Source organism: Pleurodeles waltl, chromosome 6 (genome assembly GCF_031143425.1).
Source record: "Pleurodeles waltl isolate 20211129_DDA chromosome 6, aPleWal1.hap1.20221129, whole genome shotgun sequence".
Classification (NCBI taxonomy): Eukaryota; Metazoa; Chordata; class Amphibia; order Caudata; family Salamandridae; genus Pleurodeles; species Pleurodeles waltl.
In genome coordinates, this window is record NC_090445.1 from 787,343,141 (window position 1) to 787,362,342 (window position 19,202).

Sequence of the window (19,202 nt, forward strand, 5' to 3'; positions counted from 1 at the left end):
GAAGGCACATGAAGGAGAATAGAGCAGCGGAACATGCAAAGCATAGATTAACCTTTCGATTCAGGGACATGGCAAATGGCCCATGCAGGAACATCCCAAATCTGAGAAGATCATGTTCCTCTATTTGCATGGGGGTCCCTTCTGTGGTGGAAACACACAAAAGGTGATGGGAGGATTGCTTGCATTTTGCCTAACCACTGACAATCGCTCAAGGTAGCAATCCAAGCCACTGTTCTTTTGTCCACCATGCCACCTCAGTTTTGATTCAGCCATATGCAAATCAGTCTTGACCATCAACGTACACAGTCCTATATTACCCGATGTTGTCTCATCCAGGGCAGACATAATCACAACTACAATCGCTTGGTCTAACCTGGCAGAGTTTGAGAGTTACTGCTGGGGGAAAAGATTCTGGATCCAGTTTAGCTCCTGGAGGACATTGACAAGGTGACAAACTTGTGATATAAAGTATCCATCAGAACTGACCAATGCTCAGGTGGAACCGGTGCACCGAGGGGCTATACCACTGGCAGACTGCTAATTAAACCTTCACATCAACTAAAAAGACCTACAGAGGCACGTTCTATCATAATGTAGTGTTAGCTTGTCTATACATACTTTAACACATTTTTTAAAAGAGGAATTTTGTAAATATCATTGAGAATTATGCTAAGTGAATGCATTGTGACTGGTCCACACAACAAGACACTGGCAGACTAACCTTCTAAGCCCTGCTGTCTACGTTCAATTTCCTTCTTATACTTTTCCATTTCCTTTTCCGTGAGGCCACTGAAAGGGTTGGGTGGTGCCGGAGGGGAAAGTTCATCTTCTTCAAACTGCATTGGCTGCAAAGTAAGATAAGAAATTAGAAAGAAGTATAAGATGAGAAAACTCCTGTGATTAATCATGTGGGTAGTAAAGGTGAAGCAAACATTTAATAGCATTCACAAAAGATTTTACGTATTCAAAACACAAAAACGACATGCGAGCATGTAATCACTAGGGAAAGTTTTTCTTTTTATTTTGTAACCAGTCCCAAGAACTGTAAAGTTACATACACCAATATTCAACCATGGTTGGTCAAATGCAGAGCAATTACAGCACATTGTAGCATAAGCACCATTTCTTTTACTGGTTTAAGATACTGAAATATGGTCATCCTTCTGGGAAGTATCAAAATCAGACCTGTCTTGCACCATCACAGATGCAAGGCCACCCTTTCATTTTATGACCCTTTTCCAGGTAAGTTGGTGAAAGGGAAGAGTAACTCCCTCTTAATGTACCTCATTACAATGGTAAATGTCCACATGGTGTAAGGTCTGAAGACCTGGTCTGAAGACTAAACAAGTCAACCTTCTTCTCTAAAGATATGTTGGCTCCTTACCGAACAACGTGCATTGATCCTAACCTGTCCACTCATTTTTAACATGTACAGGGGATGACACATTCATTAAAAACCTTGCATTACTCTGCTATGTTTTATAATTACACTGGGAAGCAATCTATCTCACTCTGGAAACACATCCACAAGCAGTAAGATAACTTCACAGGTATCCATATCTTCTCCAAAGTGCTTCATCCTATATTTCGAACTGCCCTGCCATTCCACCAGTACACGGAGGACATCCAGCATCATTGCTAAATACCTGGAGACCCTCCAATCACATTTGTCCCTATACCACCATTAACTGAACCTTTTGACCTGAGATCCCCCAAACTGCCTCATTCCACTTAAATACTGACTAGAGGCAAACAATCAAATCAGGGACCAACACATTATTGTACTATGCCCAAAATCACTAGGTTCACTATAGACCAAAACCCAAATCTACAGTCCTACATCAATGGAAAAGTGATTAACAGTATCAAATTAGACTTTTACAAGGAACAAAGCCACTCAATCCTGCAAATGACTTAAAACTGTCATCCAACTTCCTGTGCTCTCTACACTTGAGAACACCAACTTCATATTACCCAAAATCACCTTGCTCCTTTAAAAGCAGCCCAGAATGCAGCTGCTGAACCAGAAGATCTGACCATGTAACACCATTTCTCTGCACCCTGAGCTGGCCTGCCTTGGACTGAAAGAAGCACATTTAAGCTGCTGCGTGTAGTCAAACACCTTAGGACCGTTTATTTTTTATTGAGCGGCCCAAAAATGATCATCCTTCCTGTCTGCCCTCAAAATTAGAAAAGTTATCTAATCCTACAACACCTTCAAAATAGAACCCAAAGCAGTACTATTCAAACACCACTTCAAAATAAGTCTACCTGCCATTTAGACTGGTTTTCACATGCATGTCTAACTCATGACTAATCCACTGTGAACAGCAAATGTTGGGTTTAATCCTTGGAACTATTCTGTACAGACTACATTGGGTCTGCTTTCTGTCTTTCGTATTCCCTTTTTTAGACATTTACAAAATGATGAGATTACATTAAGCATCTTGTCACACTAGGCTATCACTTTTGAAAAATGTGCATGTTTTAAGAAGACATATTGAGCAACATTTAAGGTGGTTGATTGTGGTTTTAGGGTGTGCTATATGAAACTGCACATAAATAAGTAACTGTCATTTGAAGCAAGTTATAAGAGGAGTAGGTGCTAGGGCTGCACTGTGGTTGCAGATCATAGTAAATGGAACAACCAGGACCAGGTGGCAGCTTGCAGCCAGGATAGCCCCAGAGCAAAACGAGAGACGTATGACCAGAGTCAGTGATGCAGGAGAGTTGAGGAGCCACAGATATTGGAATCAGCAGGGTGAAACACTGCTAGCCAGATCCCAGAAGGTTGAAGGGCCATAGATATTGGCATTGGCATGGTCGTAGCGAGAGACTACATATATTAACCAGTCATCCGGGAAAGGTCTCGAGCCATGGATATCTGAATTGACTGGGTGAGACTGATGACAAGGTCCAGTAGTCCAATACGGTCGAAAAGTCACATTTGATTTTTTTAACATTTTAGATATTTAAGTTGCAGAACGATTTAAAGCTTATTATCAATTGACACTAAATGTTTTGATTTTTTTTTTACCCTGTATATTCTGTCACATTGCTGTGATCAAGAATTTTCTGCTTCCTTCGCATACAGCCGTATTTCCCTGCATATATGTACAGCCTGTGCTTTAGTTACATTTCCAACCCATTGGTTGGCCAGCTGGCCTTGCTGAAGCAATGGTGTAGCCTCAGACAGATGGCTCTCCTTATTCTAGCGTCTTTCAGAAGTACCTAAATTAGGACTATCTAATTTCAAATACCATTGTTTTCCTCTAATTTTACATTTTCAGAATACATGCCACCTCAAAAAGCCTCCCCCACTCGATTCCCAAAACCCTGCTTAAAGACTATTAACTTAAGACTTTCAACTGTTTCCTCTCCCTTTTTTCTTCAATCCGCCTTATGCCTCGACCTAAAACTGTCAGCTGCTTCCTCTACTTTTCATTTTGATGGACTCCGTCCATATACCTTCCATCCTCTGTATGCCTTTTGAGAGTACTAGCTCCTGCATGTCACGTCTGACTGCCTTAATCTCCATTATCATATTTGTGCAAATTGCTCACACCTTATTTCATAGATAACAGTCTCTCCTTTAATAACGTATCCTTGCAACCTATCAATACCTATTTTGCTCTAGCAGGGAGAGGAAGTAGTGCAGCGGTCAGAGCGGCCGCCTCAGGAGCTAGAGATCCAGGTTCGATTCTCGGCGTCAGTGAAACATCCTGTGATTTTGGGCAAATCACCTAATCTTCCTGTGCCCATGGACAGCACCTTGAGACCCTCACGGGTGATAAGCCGCGCTTTATAAATCTACATTACAATTACCTCTACCTCATTCCACCAACTATTTGCATGAACTCCCTCAGCCACACTAATTATCATATATAATAATGCCTATTAATTGAATCTACCATGAAACAAATGTTCTAAATGCATAAACTGTTTTCCCTAAAATCTCAAGACTTATCACAATAACCATCAGTTACAAATGACCAGTGGATTAAGCACTACTAACCTTTAGTTCGGGAGCAGCGTGACACACACCTTAAAGCACTTCAATGCCTCACTGGGGAGATTAAGCACTATATCAATGCAATTACAGTTGCCAATGTCATGGTAGAGTAAACGCCCATGGAAGCAAAAAACAATCAAATGACTAATCCATGCCCATGTCTGCTGTTGACATGACCTCTGTGAACAGTGTCTTGGATCAATCTGTAATGCAATCGTCCAACTCCTTAGTGTAGAAAATCCGATCTCAAAGCTACGGGTTAGAGGACGTGTGTGCTTCCAGAAGACCCAAATCTACAGCACTACATGCCACAAACAGATGCTTGCATGTGTGGCTGTAGACACATGCTCTGCAAAGACCATAAAGCAGTGCCTCCCAAAAAGCAGTAGCAAGCCTGTGGGTGTTAGAGCTTTGAAAAAGAGTGTGCACCACTGCCTGACCTTTGTTGGAGTGCTAAAACATTGACACAATAGTGTTTAGTGAATCTGTGGGTCACTGACCATGTAGCTGCCAAACAAAGATCAGCTGTATGTATGCTCCCTAGAAATGCCATAGATACACCTTTCTTATGTGTTGAATGTGCTCTAGGGGTAATAGGTAGTGGCCTCTTCGTTTTTTCATAACACGTTGGATGCATTTCAACAATCCATTGTTAGGCTGGATTTAATAATAGGATACCTTTATATGACTGAGAAAAAACAAACAAAAAGTTATGTCTTTCTGAATGTTTTAGTTCTATCAATATAGAAAATAAGCACTCTTTTCTCGTGTAGGGCTCTTTCACAACTGAATCAGGTTGTGAGAAGAAAGAAAACAAGTTACTTACCTGTAACTACAGTTATCCATTATTGGTATCTTTCATAAATTCACATGCTTGAATCGTCCGCGTTGTCGAAGTGGGAGTCCCACAGTAAATAAAAAGCAATAATTTACAAATATTGTTTTTTTCTATAGGTTATAATGGTAACACAATTCACTCATATAGCCTATCTAAGTCCTTTTGTGAAAGGACCCAAACCTGGCTGCTGGCCAATCAGGCACCAACACTCTCCAGAGAAGCTCTTTCCCTCAGATTTTCTAGCACAAGAGTGAAAAAGATTATGACCTGAGAGGAAATGCGAGCGTCTAAGGGGAGGAGGGTGGGTCGCATGTGAATTTATGAAAGATACCAATACTGGATAACTGTAGTTACAGGTAAGTAACTTGTTTTCTTATCCAGTATTGGACCTTTCATAAATTCACATGCTTGAATCTGAATAGCAAGCAGTACTCTTAATAAACGTCATGCCTGCAGAGGATGGAAGGTGCGAGTATAGAAATCCTCTAAAAGATATTACCAAATAACCAGCTCATAAATAAATAAATGTATTATGAGCCTAAAACAAATATATATATATATATATATATATATATATATAACAGTATCTCAAACTATATTGCATAGCAATTATAGAATATTGCATATAGAATAGTTTCTACATAATAAAGGAAAGGTCTCACCTTAGTGAAAGAGATGACGTAAGACAGCTTGTCCAATAAAGAGTCAGTTCTCTGTGACACCTCCAAACAGTATTGCTGTGTAAAGGAGTGCGTAGTCTTCCATGTCGCAGCCTGACATATTTTATCCAGAGCAATGCCCTGAAACAGAGAAGCCGATGTGGAGATTGCTCTCGTGGAGTGCGCTCTCGGGCGCATAGTCAACGGTTTTCCTGCTTTGGTGTGGCAAAACTGAATTGTAGAAGCAATCCACCGGGCTATGGTGGCTTTAGTGACCCCTGCTCCTTGTCATCCATGAGCATAAGATACAAACAGCTGATCTGATTTCCTTATTTGTTTGTACTCTGGAGGTAAAATTTGAGGCATCTCTTGATGCCCGAAGAATGCAGAGCCTTTTCTGCGATTGTAGATGGATTTGGGAAAAAAGTTAGTAGCATCACAGGCTCATTTAGGTGAAATGATGATGGCACTTTAGGAATGTACCTGGGATTGGTCCTGAGCAGAACAAAGTCATCCAAAGAAAACAGAAAAGGTTCCTTAGTAGTAAAAGCCTGTATATTGCTGACTCTCCTGGTGAAAGTAAGAGCAAGATGAGTTGCTACTTTCCATGTGATGTACTTGAGTTAAGCACTGTGAATAGGTTTGAACAGAGCTTTCATTAGCTGGGACAGGACTACATTCAAATGCCACTCTGGCGGAGGTGGACGCACTGGAGGGAAAGTGCGGAAGAGGCCTTTCATTAACGGTTTAATAATCCTGGATGAGCCGAATGAGGGCATATCAGCAGAGCATCTATAGGAGGCTATAGCTGCCAAATGAATCTTAACCGATGCATGGCATAGACCGGCCTTTGAGAGGGTGAGAAGGTACGAGAGAATTTGTTCCGGCTTAATCTGTAAAGGATGGAACTTGTTCTGAGAGCACCAAACACAAAATCTCTTCCATTTGAGCTTGTACGTCTTATTTGTACTGTCCGCTAATGCCCTAGATGAAATCCGTCTGCATTCCTGATCAATGTTCATACCCTGGAACTCTCGGAACTCAGGAGCCAAGCGTGCAATTTAAGAGACGTTGGATCGGGATGAAGAATCTGACCCTGATTCTTCGTGAGAAGGTCGTGGTTGCAGGGAAGGCGCATGGGATTGGCCACGGACCGGAGTAGAAGCTCCGTGTACCAATACTGCCTGGGCCATCTGGGTGCTATGAGAATGATCCTTCAGCACTGACTTCATCTTCCTGAGGAGCCTGGGGATCAACGGGATGGGGGGCGGAGGGAAACGTAGACAAAGTTCCCGGACCATCTAATCGAAAGAGCATTTCCCCACGACCCCGGGAGTGGGTATCGACTGGCATAGAATTGCCATTTGGCGTTCTGATTGGTGGCAAACAAGACTAGGATCGGTTGACCCAGCGTTGGAAGACGTCGTTGAGTACCTTCTGGTTGAGTTCCCACTCGTGGCAGTTGTCGTCCGTCCTGCTGAGAGAATCCGCTAGGATGTTGTTGACACCTGGCAGGTGCTCCACCCTCAGGCGAATATCGTGCAGTGTGAGCCAGTCCCAAAGAGAGTGAGCTTCCATTGAGAGGGAGAGGGATCTTGTTCCTCCCTGCTTGTTGATATAAAACATACTTGTTGTGTTGTCCATCCGGACCAACACTGATGACCCTGCAATGCGTGGAAGAAAAGCCTGGAGCATAAGGTGGATCGCCTTTAATTCCAACAGATTTATGTGCATTCCTTTCTGAGCATCCGACCATCTTCCCTGAATGCGCATGTCTTGTAAATGGTCTCCCCAGCCTTCCAAGGAAGCGTCTGTCGTGATGATAAAATCTGCTGTTGGGGTTAGAAAAGTAAGCCCTTGTGAGAGATGGTTGGTCTGAAACCACCATCGCAAAGCCTGCCGAATTCTTGGTGTAACACTTATTAAGTCATCGAAGGATCCTTGCGACTGGGTCCATTGGAGCTGTAACTCCTCTTGTAAAGGTCTCATTCTCAATCTTGCTAGACGAACTAGGACGATGGCTGAGGAAATCACGCCCAGAAGCGACTTGAACAGTCATACTGAAACAAACTTTTTTCTGGAAATACTGACAGCCAAGTTGGTTAGCTTCTGCTGCCGTGCCGGGGTGAGGTTTGTTTTTGATGGTGTCTAGTTCCGTACCCAAGAAGCCTCTCCTGCGTGAGGGGAGGATGACTGACTTCTGTAGGTTTACTGTTAGCCCCAAACTGCAAAATAATTTCAGGCAAGCGTTTGTAGCCCTGGACGCTAGTAGTGAAGAAGGAGCTTTTATGAGCCAGTCGTCCAGGTATGGAAACACCTGAAAACCCCTGTTGCGGAGAAAACCTGCGACTGGGGCAAGACATTTCGTGACAATTTGTGGAGCTGACTTCAGACCGAATGGGAGAACTTTGAATTGATAATGGGCACCGGCCACAGTAAAGCGGAGATACTTGCAATGTTTTTGATGTATTGGTATGTGGAAATAAGCATCCTAAAGATCCAGTGTTGTCATAAAATCTCCAGGATTGAGAAGGTGTAGGATATCCGACAGCGTGATCATCCGAAAGGATAGTTTCTGAAGGAACTTGTTGAGCTTCCTGAGATCTAGTATGTCTCCTTTCCCCTGACTTCTTCTTTATCAAAAGGAACCGGGAATAGAACCCAAGACCTTTTTGCTGAACCGGAACCTCTTCTATTGCTCCCTTGGCAAGCATCAGGGACACTTCCTGCTGAAGCAGGCGAAGATGGAACGGTTTGGATGTTCCTGGTGGATGATGCAGTGGTTTTTGTATGAATTCCAAGGTATGACCTCGTGTCACTATATCCAGCACCCATTTGTCTGATGTTATGTTTTTCTACTGTTGGATGTAATTGGAGCTGTTCACTCCCACTTGTTGAGTCTGTAAATATTAGGGGAAAATAGCCGGTGCCTGGTGATGATCATTGTTTTCTGGGTTGATCCTGGTTTTGGGAACCCTGTCTTCTCTTTCCTCCCTGACTGGCATATGAGGCAGTGGATGGTTGTCTATACTGCTGCTGATAGGATGGTCTATATTGTGGCTGCTTGAAATGAGGTAAATCCCCCTTCCTCTTACACCCCGAAAGGGCTATTTCCGGTATTGCAAGGTACCTAGGGACTTAGCAGTGTCAGCCTTGATGTCCTGCAATGCGTCATCTACATGCTTGCTGAAGAGAGATTCTCCGTCGTAAGGCATGTCAAGAATTCTGGACTGCACTTCCGGTCTGAAAGATGTGGCCTTGAGCCAACCCTGTCGGCGTAATACCACAGCACCAACCAGCTGACGAAACCCGGTGGAGGCTACATCTAGAGCGCAGTCAATTATCTCTTCAGACGTACGCTCACCTTCTTGGAGGATCTTCCGTGCCTCTGCTTGTTTGCTTTCCGTGATGAGGTCCATAAAAGCCTGCATATCTCACTACATTTGCCGATCATAACGACCCAAGATTGCTAAGGAATTCGCCGCCCGAACAATAATTCCTGACATGGACGAGAACCTTTTGCCCACGTTATCTAATCTCCTTCCTTCTCTATCTGGAGGAGTAGAGAAAGGCGCCAACGGGTTCTTAGAGCGCCTTTGAGCAGCTTGAAAGATGACAGAGTCTGGCTCTGGGTGACCAGTTAGACATGCCGGAGTCCTGAGTTGCCTTGTATTTCTTGTCAAGCTTTTGTGGCACTGGTGAACTGTTGCTGGGTTGCGCATGATCTTGATACCCTCGCTCCATATAAAGTCAATAATAGGAATGTCCCTTACAGACTTCCTTGCTTCTTTTTTAAAATCGTGGAGGAAACATTCAGACTGCGAGACAGATGTTGGCAGGTGGAAGCGTGCGGCCGCCCTATCCATTAAATTGTGAAAAGGGGTGGGGGCTAAGTAGTAGGATGCTGTGGCATCGATATCTCCCCTTCTTCCTCCTCTTCCCCTGACGTCAAAACTTCATCTCCAGGGGAGCAGCTAAAACGGAATGAGGAGTCATCCTAGGAGTAGCTGGAAGTGGAAGTACGCTCCTTGGTGTAACAGGAGAAGTTGGCGGTGGTGGTGGTTGATCTGCTGTAACTGGGAACCACCTCCTATAATCCTGCAACATTGACTGTAAGTCCTGGATCAAGGAGGCAGGGCATCTGGACAGAGTCTCTTGGTTGAGGCGGTTGATAATAGCGCTCCTGATGAGAGTAATAAGTTTGATATTGATCATACTCATCCTCTTTCTGGTATTTGACATGCAACTGGGATGGGCTGTGTGCATTTCCAAATGGACCCTCCCAGTCCAGCAAATGACTTGGTAATAAGGTTGACACCTTACTTGGTGAAGTGTCTGTAGGATAGATAGCCGATCTGGGCAAAGATGTGATCTTTACCATGGCTCGAAGATCAGGAGACCCAGAAGAGGTAGGAATGGCCTCTATCTGGCTCACAGGCACAATTGGCATCGTTGATGGTGTCAACGACGATGGTCCCGTCGACGGCACGGTCATAACAAATGATCCTTCCATCAACAATGGTCTCGTCGCCGATGGTGTCGACGACAGTGGTCTTGTCGACGGTGATACAGCAGACGAAGCTCTCGTCGTGTTGCAGTCGATGGGGCCATCAACGACGATGTTCTCGAAGACGTCGACGTTGTCAGCGACGCACTTTTTTCTGGAATCCTCGTCGACTGAGGTTTAATAGAAGAAATAGAAGCCTTTACCACCGACGTCAAGGTAGTCGTCGCCGACGATGGTCTCATCGAAGAGGTGGTGGAGACGGTAGATGTGAATACCGTTGTCACGGTCGTCGACAGTAGTGTCGTCGACTTAATTTTGATGGATACCTTTCTAGAGGTAGAAGGCTCAGAGAAAGGAGAAGAAGATGAGTTACTTACCTGTAACTGTGGTTCTCCAGTATTGGTATCTTTCATAGATTCACATGCTTGAATCATTCCCCGTCGAAGTGGGAGTCCCACGGTACATAGAAAGCAATAAATAGAGAAAAACTTTTTTTTTTTTTTTTTCCCATTGAAGTCAATAGGAAAAAACACCTTCAATTGTAGAACTATCAGCCTCTTTAGAAAGGGCCCAAATTTCAGCCAATCAGGCGTGACCACCCCTTTAGAACCCTCAGCACAGAGGCTCGGTCTCTCAGATTTCTCCGCACTAGAGATTACAGGAAAAAACCAAAGGAGGTGAGCCTCTCTGGGGAGGAGGGTGGGTCGCATGTGAATCTATGAAAGATACCAATACTGGAGAACCACAGTTACAGGTAAGTAACTCATCTTCTCCAGTATTGGGGTATCTTTCATAGATTCACATGCTTGAATCAGAATAGCCAGCAGTAAGAACAAAAGTTTGAATCCTGTAACATCAATAGTATGCCTATGTATAATGCATGCTATCTGAATCTATAAAGGCAATTAACATTTGCAAATTAAGCGCTAACCATATTAGCTATATAAACTATATATATATATATATATATATATATATATATATATATACACACACACACACATACATACACAATACATATATCTATACCCACACACATGAAACTATATACTTTAAATTACTCTTCAAACAATACAGAGGACGGAGGGTAAGAGGTTATTGGCTCACCTTATGCAAATAAATTACGCAATACCGCTTGTCCTACCGCAGCATCCACCTTGTCCGAAGCCTCTAGGCAGTAATGCTGGGTGAAAGTGTGAGCACGTGTCCATGTTGCCGCCCTGCAGATCTGGTTCAGAGGGACTCCAGCGAATAGAGCTGTTGAAGTGGATACCGCTCTAGTGGAATGCGCTCTGACACTGGATGATAATGGCTTCCCTGCCAACTGGTGGCACAACTGAATGGCGGAAGAGATCCAGCGCGCTGTACTCTGTTTAGTGACTGCTTTACCCTTATTGAACTTTCCATAGCTGATAAATAATTGTTCAGATTTACGGAAGCCGCTTGTCCTTCGAATATAAAATTTTAAACAGCGTTTAATGTCTAAAGAATGTAGAGCTCGTTCCGCTGCTGTTTGCGGATTTGGAAAAAATGTTCTGAGAATCACCGGTTCATTTAGGTGAAAAGATGATGGGACTTTAGGTATAAACTTTGGATTAGTTCTCAAAATGACCACCTCTGGCTTGAATTGGAGGAAAGGTGGAGAAATTGTGAAGGCTTGGATATCGCTGACTCTCTTTGCCGACGTCAAGGCCAGAAGTAGGGCTGTTTTAAAAGAGATGAACTTGAGATCCACTTTATGAATGGGTTCGAACGGATGTTTCATTAATTGGGAGAGCACAATGTTCAAATGCCATTGCGGTGCAGGAGGATGAACTGGTGGAAACATCCTAAATAAACCTTTAAGAAATTGTTTTATTATTCTGGACGACCGTAGTGAAGGTGACTGAGACGTCCGTCGGAAACGGGATATGGCCGCCAGATGCACCCTAATAGATGAATGTGAAAGACCGGATTTAGCCAAACGCAATAAATCTGGCAAAATTTGTTCAGGAGATGACGTTAGAGGGTGAACGTTGGAAGTTGAGCACCATAAGCAAAACCTCTTCCACTTAAATTTGTATGTTCGGTTTGTAGACTGAGCTCTGGCGCAGGCAAGCACCTCCCTGCAATCCGGAGGGATATTTAATCCATCAAATTCATAGAATTCAGGAGCCAGGCTGATAAACGAAGAGATGTCGGGTTGGGATGACGAACCTGACCCTGGCTCATTGTTAACAAATCCGGTATTGCCTTCAGCCGAATGTGAGGTTGTTCCGAAAGTAATAGAAGCTCTGTGAACCAGAACTGGCGTGGCCATCTGGGAGCGATTAGTAGAATCCTGCATTGTTCCCTCTTCATCTTTTGCAGAAGCCTCGGGATGAGTGGAAGCGGGGGAAAAGCGTATGCATAAATCCCTGACCATCTGATCAAAAACTCATTCCCCTTTGATCCCCTCTGCGGACGCCAGCTTGCGAAGTGTTGGCATTTCTTGTTATCTCTGGTCGCGAACAGATCTAGAGCGGGTTTGCCCCAACGACGAAAGAGACTGTCGAGAACTGACTGATTGAGTTCCCACTGGTGACAGCTGGTTCGGGACCTGCTTAGGGCATCTGCCCAGGTGTTGGAGATCCCTGGGAGATGTTCTGCCCTGATGGAAATTCGATGCTGAATTACCCAATGCCACAGTTTCTGCGCCTCCAGAGATAATGCCCGAGATCTTGTGCCTCCCTGCTTGTTGATGTAATGCATGACCGTGGTGTTGTCTGTTTTTATCAAAACTGAAGAATCTCTGATGTTCGTGAGGAAGGATTTGAGTGCCAAGGCAACCGCTCTCAACTCCAATACATTTATGTGGAGAGTTGATTCTTGAGTGGACCATTTTCCCCTCACGGAAAGATCCTGCAAATGAGCACCCCATCCCTCTAGGGATGCATCTGTTGTTACTACGTGTATGGTCCTGTCTTTTAGAAATGACAGACCGTCGGAAACTAGGGGAGTTTCCTTCCACCACCTGAAAGCCTGCTTTGCTGAAGGGGTTATTCGAATTACATCGTCGAAAGAGCCTTCTATCTGCTTCCATTGATTGTCTAATTGTTGTTGAAGAGTCCTCATGTGCAGACGACAGTTCTTTATCAATGGAATGCAAGACGACAGCATCCCCAGAAAAGACTTGTAAGTCCGCACTGAAGCGGACTTTCTTTTGCCGAGACGCATTGCTAAGTCTCAAAGTTTCTTTCTTCTGTCCTGCGAAGCAAAAGCTTTCGCTTGCACAGTGTCTAAGATGGCTCCTAGAAACGTGATGTTCTGGGTAGGCTCTAGGTGAGACTTGGGATAATTGACTGTCAAGCCCAAAGCTCCGAAAAGGGAGAGACATGTTTCCGTGTCTCTGGCAGCCTTCGATGTTGTACGTGCCTTTATTAGCCAGTCGTCTAAGTACGGGAACACCTGTACCCCTAATTGCCTGATGTGGGCTGCCACTGGCGCCAAAACCTTGGTGAACACTCTTGGGGCCGACCTGAGGCCAAAAGGCAACACTCTGAACTGGAAATCAATGCCTGCAACCCTGAACCGCAAGAATTTCCGATGATTGGGGTGAATGGGAATGTGGAAATATGCATCCTGAAGATCTAACGATGTCATAAAATCCCCTCGGTTGAGCAGGCGCAGGACGTCTTGAAGAGAGATCATGCGAAAAGATTGTTTCTTGAGGTATTTGTTGTGCAACGAAGGTCTAGAATAGGCCTCCAGTCCCCGGTCTTCTTCCGGATAAGGAAGAAACGGGAGTAAAAACCTGTTCCCCTCTGGCTCCTTGGTACGATCTCTATTGCTCCCTTCCTCATTAGAATAGCAATCTGTTCCATAAGCTCGTTGACATGGGCTGGCGGGGGACCTATTGGTGGTACTTGAGGGGGAGGTTGGTTGAATTCTAGTGTATGCCCCCGGTTGATAATATCCAATACCCATTTGTCTGTAGTTATTCTGGACCACTGGTGTAAAAATTTGGAAATTCTGCCCCTATAAGAGTGTTGATATAGGGGCTGGGTGCAGACACTTTATGAGGGTCACTGCTTTCTTGCAGTTTCTTTGGCCCTGAAAGTCGACTTTCCTCTCGCTTGTTGCCTGAAGCGAGCGGAAGATTGCTGACGAAAGGAATGCGGTTGTTGCTGGCCGAAGGTTGAACGAAATTGACCTTGGTAAGAGGAGTAATGGCGATATTGTTGAGAACCTCCTCTATATGAAAAGGTTCCTCTCCCTCTCGCTCCCCGAAAGGGTTGCCTTTTGTACTGTAGCGTTGCCAATGATCTGGCTGTCTCAGTGTCTGCCTTAATCGACTGTAATGCATAATCGACATGTTTGCCAAACAAAAGCTCGCCATCATACGGCATGTCCAGAATCTTCAATTGAACTTCAGGCCTAAACGAGGTAGCCTTAAGCCAACCCTGGCGTCTGAGTACGGCCGCCCCGGCCAACTGTCGAAATCCTGTAGAGGAAACATCAATTGCAGAGTCTATGATTTCAGCCGAAATCCTTTCTCCTTCTGGCAGAATTCTACGTGCTTCTACTCTACTGCTCTCAGGTAACATATCTATGAATTGTGACATGTCAGACCACATCTGGCGATCGTATCTCCCCAGTATTGCTAGAGAGTTAGCTGCTCTCACAGTGGTGGCAGCCATAGTTGAAAACTTCTTGCCTATGGAGTCCAAACGACGTCCTTCCTTGTCTGGGGGGGCAGTCAGAGATGCCGATGGATTTCTGGACCTCCTCTGAGCTGCCTGCGAAATAACCGAATCCGGTTTAGGATGGCTGATCAAACATGCTGGGGAGTTGTCTGGTGCCTTATACTTCTTCTCTAGTCTCGGTAAGACTGCGGGAATGGAGGACGGAGTCTGCATTACCTTTAGGCCCTCCTCCCAAATGAAATCAACGATGGGTATGGCCCTTACCGATTTCCTAGTGTCTTCTTTAAAGTCATAAAGAAAGCAGTCCGACTGTTTCGAAGTAATTGGCAGCTGGAATCTTTTCGCAGCTCTTTCCATGACACTATGGAAACTCCCAATGTCCTGCGGTGGAGAGTCCACTGGCGGTGGTGTAGACGGAGATGGAGTTTGGATTTGATACTCATCCCACTCCGGAATGAGAGAATCCGAGTCTTGTATCTCCCCTTCTTCTTGCTCCTCCTCGGATGAAGGTGAAGCAATACCCTGAACCGATGAAGGTGCTGTGGTAGGGCCCAGAAATTCTGAAGGTCTAGCCGGAGTGGACACTGGCGTCTGTGGAGGTTGTACCGGTGTAGAAGAGCCAGCTAGAGGAAATCTCGAATAATAATCTTGCATCATCTGTTGAAGGTTGTTTATCAACGAGACCGGCATCTGGACTGCCTGCTCTTGTTGTTGTAGATGACTTTGATCCTGCTGGTCCGAATAAGGCTGAAGATCCTCCTCCTCATCCTCCTCTTGGCACTTAATGCGTAGTTCAGATGGACTACGTGCCACTGGAAAAAAGCCGTCATCAGAATAAACATCACCGTCATCATCTTCATCAGCAAATAGATGCTGCGGAGGAATTGGTGCAACCTTGCTGGGCGATGTATGAGATGGAAGCAATAAAGAAGACTTGCTCTTTACAGGTAAAATTCTCTGTGGTAAATAAGGAGATGTTCCAAAGTGAGGATAATGAGTCGTCGACAGCAGCACTCGATTGTGTTCTCGTCGACGGTGTAGGCGTCGACAGAGCAGTCGTCGGTGTAGTCGGCATCGGTGCTGCCAGTGTCGACGAAGGTGTCGTTGACGAAGTCAATATTGCTACGCCATCACAGGTGCGTCGTCGGTATTTTCGTCGGTGAAACCGACGGTGATCTTCTGAATTTTTTCGGCGATGAATGCGTAGACGGCAAAGATTTCAGCTTCTTACCCGTCGACGGCTTCTTTATTTTCAAGGTGTGCGACGACGACGGACCATACTTCAGACTCACCGACGTTATCGTCGTAGATGATAGCGGAGACGAAGTTATTATCATCGGTGATGGAGGAGCCGTAAACGTGGTTGTCACTGTAGTCGTCGTCGAAGGAAGACCGGTCGTCGACGGAGCGCTCGACGGTGTCATTAACGGTGTAGATTTTCTGGACGTCGACAGAGGCAGTGAGCTTGAAGGCCTTTTAAGCTTCTTTGATGAAGCAGCAGGTGTGGATGGCTCTGAGTGAACCTTGCCACATGCTACCTTAGATGTTGAAGGTAGATCCCCTGGCTTGTCCTTAAAAGCATGCAGCTTCTTAGCTGACTTACTGCTTGTAGGGGATAGGCTCTCCACCGACCTCTTCCTTTTCTTTGAGGTGACAGAAGTGTCACTCTCCTCCTCAGAAAGAGCTTCCCTTGCCTTTCTTTTCTGGAGCCAAAGAAGGAGCCTGACTTCTCTGTCCCTCAGAGTCTTGTTGGGAAAGGTCCTGCAGATCTTACAGTCCTTGACCTTATGCTCTGGATGCAAGCAGTAGATACATTCCTTGTGAGGATCCTCACAGTGAAGTCTCAATTTTCCACAGGTCCCACAAGGCCTAAACAGACCTTTTCTTGTAGACATGATGGAAAAAACTTCTGTAGAAAAAATCAAGTGAAAATTTCAAAGAATTTCTCTTGAAGAGATAGAAAACTGAGCAGAGCTCAGGGAGACTCCCTTACACACGACGTGCGGTAGAAAATCTGAGAGACTGAGCCTCTGTGCTGAGGGTTCTAAAGGGGGGGTCAAGCCTGATTGGCTGAAATTTGGGCCCTTTCTAAAGAGGCTGATAGTTCTACAATTGAAGGTGTTTTTTCCTATTGACTTCAATGAAAAAAAAAAAAAAGTTTTTCTCTATTTATTGCTTTCTATGTACCGTGGGACTCCCACTTCGACGACGGGGAATGATTCAAGCATGTGAATCTATGAAAGATACCCCAATACTGGAGAACGGTGGGACGACTCCTCCTTTTGACGAGGAGAGGATGGCTCAGAAGAAAATGAGCCCTGTACGCCTTTTGCACCTTCTCTATGACGTAATTTCTGCTGCTTTCTGGATCTTTCTGCTTGGCCCAGATCCTCAGATTTGGACCTTTTGTGTGGCCTTTCTGACCCACTCTCCTCACCTTAAGTACAGGATTTTGCCTGTAACCATGTCTGAAGTCTACCCTCATGGCCTCTGAGGGTCTTTGTGGAGAAAGTACAGCAAATCTTGAAATCCTTCACCTGGTGTTGTGGGTGGAGGCAGTATAAGCAGTCTTTATGTGGATCATCCACATGGAGCCTTTTCCTGCCACAGGTCTTGCAAGGGCGGAAAAGGCCGTTTCTAGAAGAATCTGACATCCTTAGAGTTTTCTTGAGAGAAAAATACTTCTGAAGAAGCAGAAAACTGAGCAGAGCTCAGGGAGACTCCCTTCACACAACGTGCAGTAGAAAATCTGAGGGAAAGAGCTTCTCTGCAGTGTTCTAGAGGGTGCTGGTGCCTGATTGGCCAGCAGCTAGGTTTGGGTCCTTTCACAAAAGGACTTAGATAGGCTATATGAGTGAATTGTGTTACAATTATAGCCTATAGAAAAAAACATTTATTTGTTAATTATTGCTTTTTAATGTACCGTGGGACTCCCACTTCGACGACGGGGATGATACGGGGATGATGCAAGCATGTGAATTTATGAAAGATCCAATACTGGATAAAAAGCAACTCAATAGTTTAACTGAGATGGAATGGAGATACTACCTTTGATAAGAATTTTTGAGTTATTGCGATGTATTTGGAAAAATGGGTCTTGTAATGCTAATGTCTGAAGCTCACTTACACAGGTCAGGGAAGTGATTGCAATTAAGAGGCTACTTTTCACAAAAGAAACTGCATAGGGCATGAATGTAGTGGTTCAAAATGTGGTCACATAAGTCTAGTGAGTACTATATAAAGATTCCAAGAAGGTACTGGAGGTAATCTTGGTGTTATCCCTCTTTTTAATCCTTCCATAAAAACCTTTATGCCAGAGATTTTAGAAAGAGACAAATGGTGTTTGTTCTGAAGGTAAGCAGCTATAGATGCTAAATGTGATCTTATGGAAGTATATGCCAGGTTTGCTTTTAGCAAAGAGAGAAGATACTTGGACCGACACTTGAAAAGGATTCCAGTTCTTAGAAATGCAATAGTGAACTAACTGTCTCCACTTTGCTGCATAACGTGCTCTAATGGTTGGTCTGTGTGCTTCTTTAAGAATGCTCATACATTCCTGAGGTAGATTTAAATACCTGAATTCTATTACTTCAGGAGCCAAATTGCAAGATTCAACTCCTTTGGGTGCCTGATCTATCCCTGATTCCGGGTTGAAGTAAAGCTTCTTGTGAGACACTACTGATGAATCATGGTTGTGTGGGAGCCATCAGGATTAGTGTGAGAGATGTTTGCCTGAGTTTCCGAACCCCATACAGAAGACGAAGAGATGGAAAAGCACAGGCAAATATCCCTGACCAGTTCATCCATAAAGCATTGCCCTTGGATTGAGGGTGTGGGAACCTGGAGGCGAAGTTTGGGAATTTTACGTTTTACTTTGTTGTGAATAGATCCATGTCTTGAAATCCCCACTTTTGGAAGTAGGATTGGAAAACTAAGAGGTGGAATTCCCACTCATGGACTTGTTGCCGCATCCTGCTAAGGAGGTCAGCAAAATTGTTGTGTAACCCTGGGAGGTCTTCTGCTAAGAGGTAAATGATGTGCCGAATAGCCCAGTGCCAATTTGTCTGTGAAAGGTGAGAAAACTGTAGTGAGTGTGTGCTACAGTTTCTGCTAATAAAACATGGTTGTCATGTTGTCTATGAGGACTATCTTGTTGATGACATGCATCACAAAGGCCTTGAGTGTTAGATAAACAGCCAGCAACTCTAGAAAGTTGATGTGCAAGAATCTGTGAGTATGATCCCAAAGGCCCTGTATTGTGAGGTGCTGGAGGTAAGCCCTCATCCCGCCTTTGAAATCACCCATTGTCAAAATGACCTGTGGAACAGGTTCCAGAAATGGCCGCCTTCTCCAGAGGTTGTTTTTGTTCAACCATTTCACAGAGCGAAAGGCGTGGTTGTCTACCAACACTAGATCCGGTAAATGACCCTGAGACCATTGGAGTGACAGACATTCCTGCAACAGGTGCATGTGAAGATGTGAATGTGGCACTATTGCAATGCAAGAAGCCATCACTCCCAGA

The 19,202-nt window shown here is 44.6% G+C and overlaps 1 protein-coding gene across 13 annotated transcripts in view; it reads right to left on the reverse strand.

The window, feature by feature from the left end:
* Nucleotides 1–19,202, reverse strand: part of ADD3 (adducin 3) — a 300,537-nt gene that overhangs the window by 20,290 nt on the left and 261,045 nt on the right. For all 13 annotated transcript variants that reach the window (XM_069239417.1, XM_069239425.1, XM_069239424.1 and 10 more), the window contains one exon: nt 722–845. In XM_069239417.1, coding sequence (XP_069095518.1) covers nt 722–845 — 124 coding nt within the window. The remainder of the gene's footprint in view (nt 1–721; nt 846–19,202) is intronic.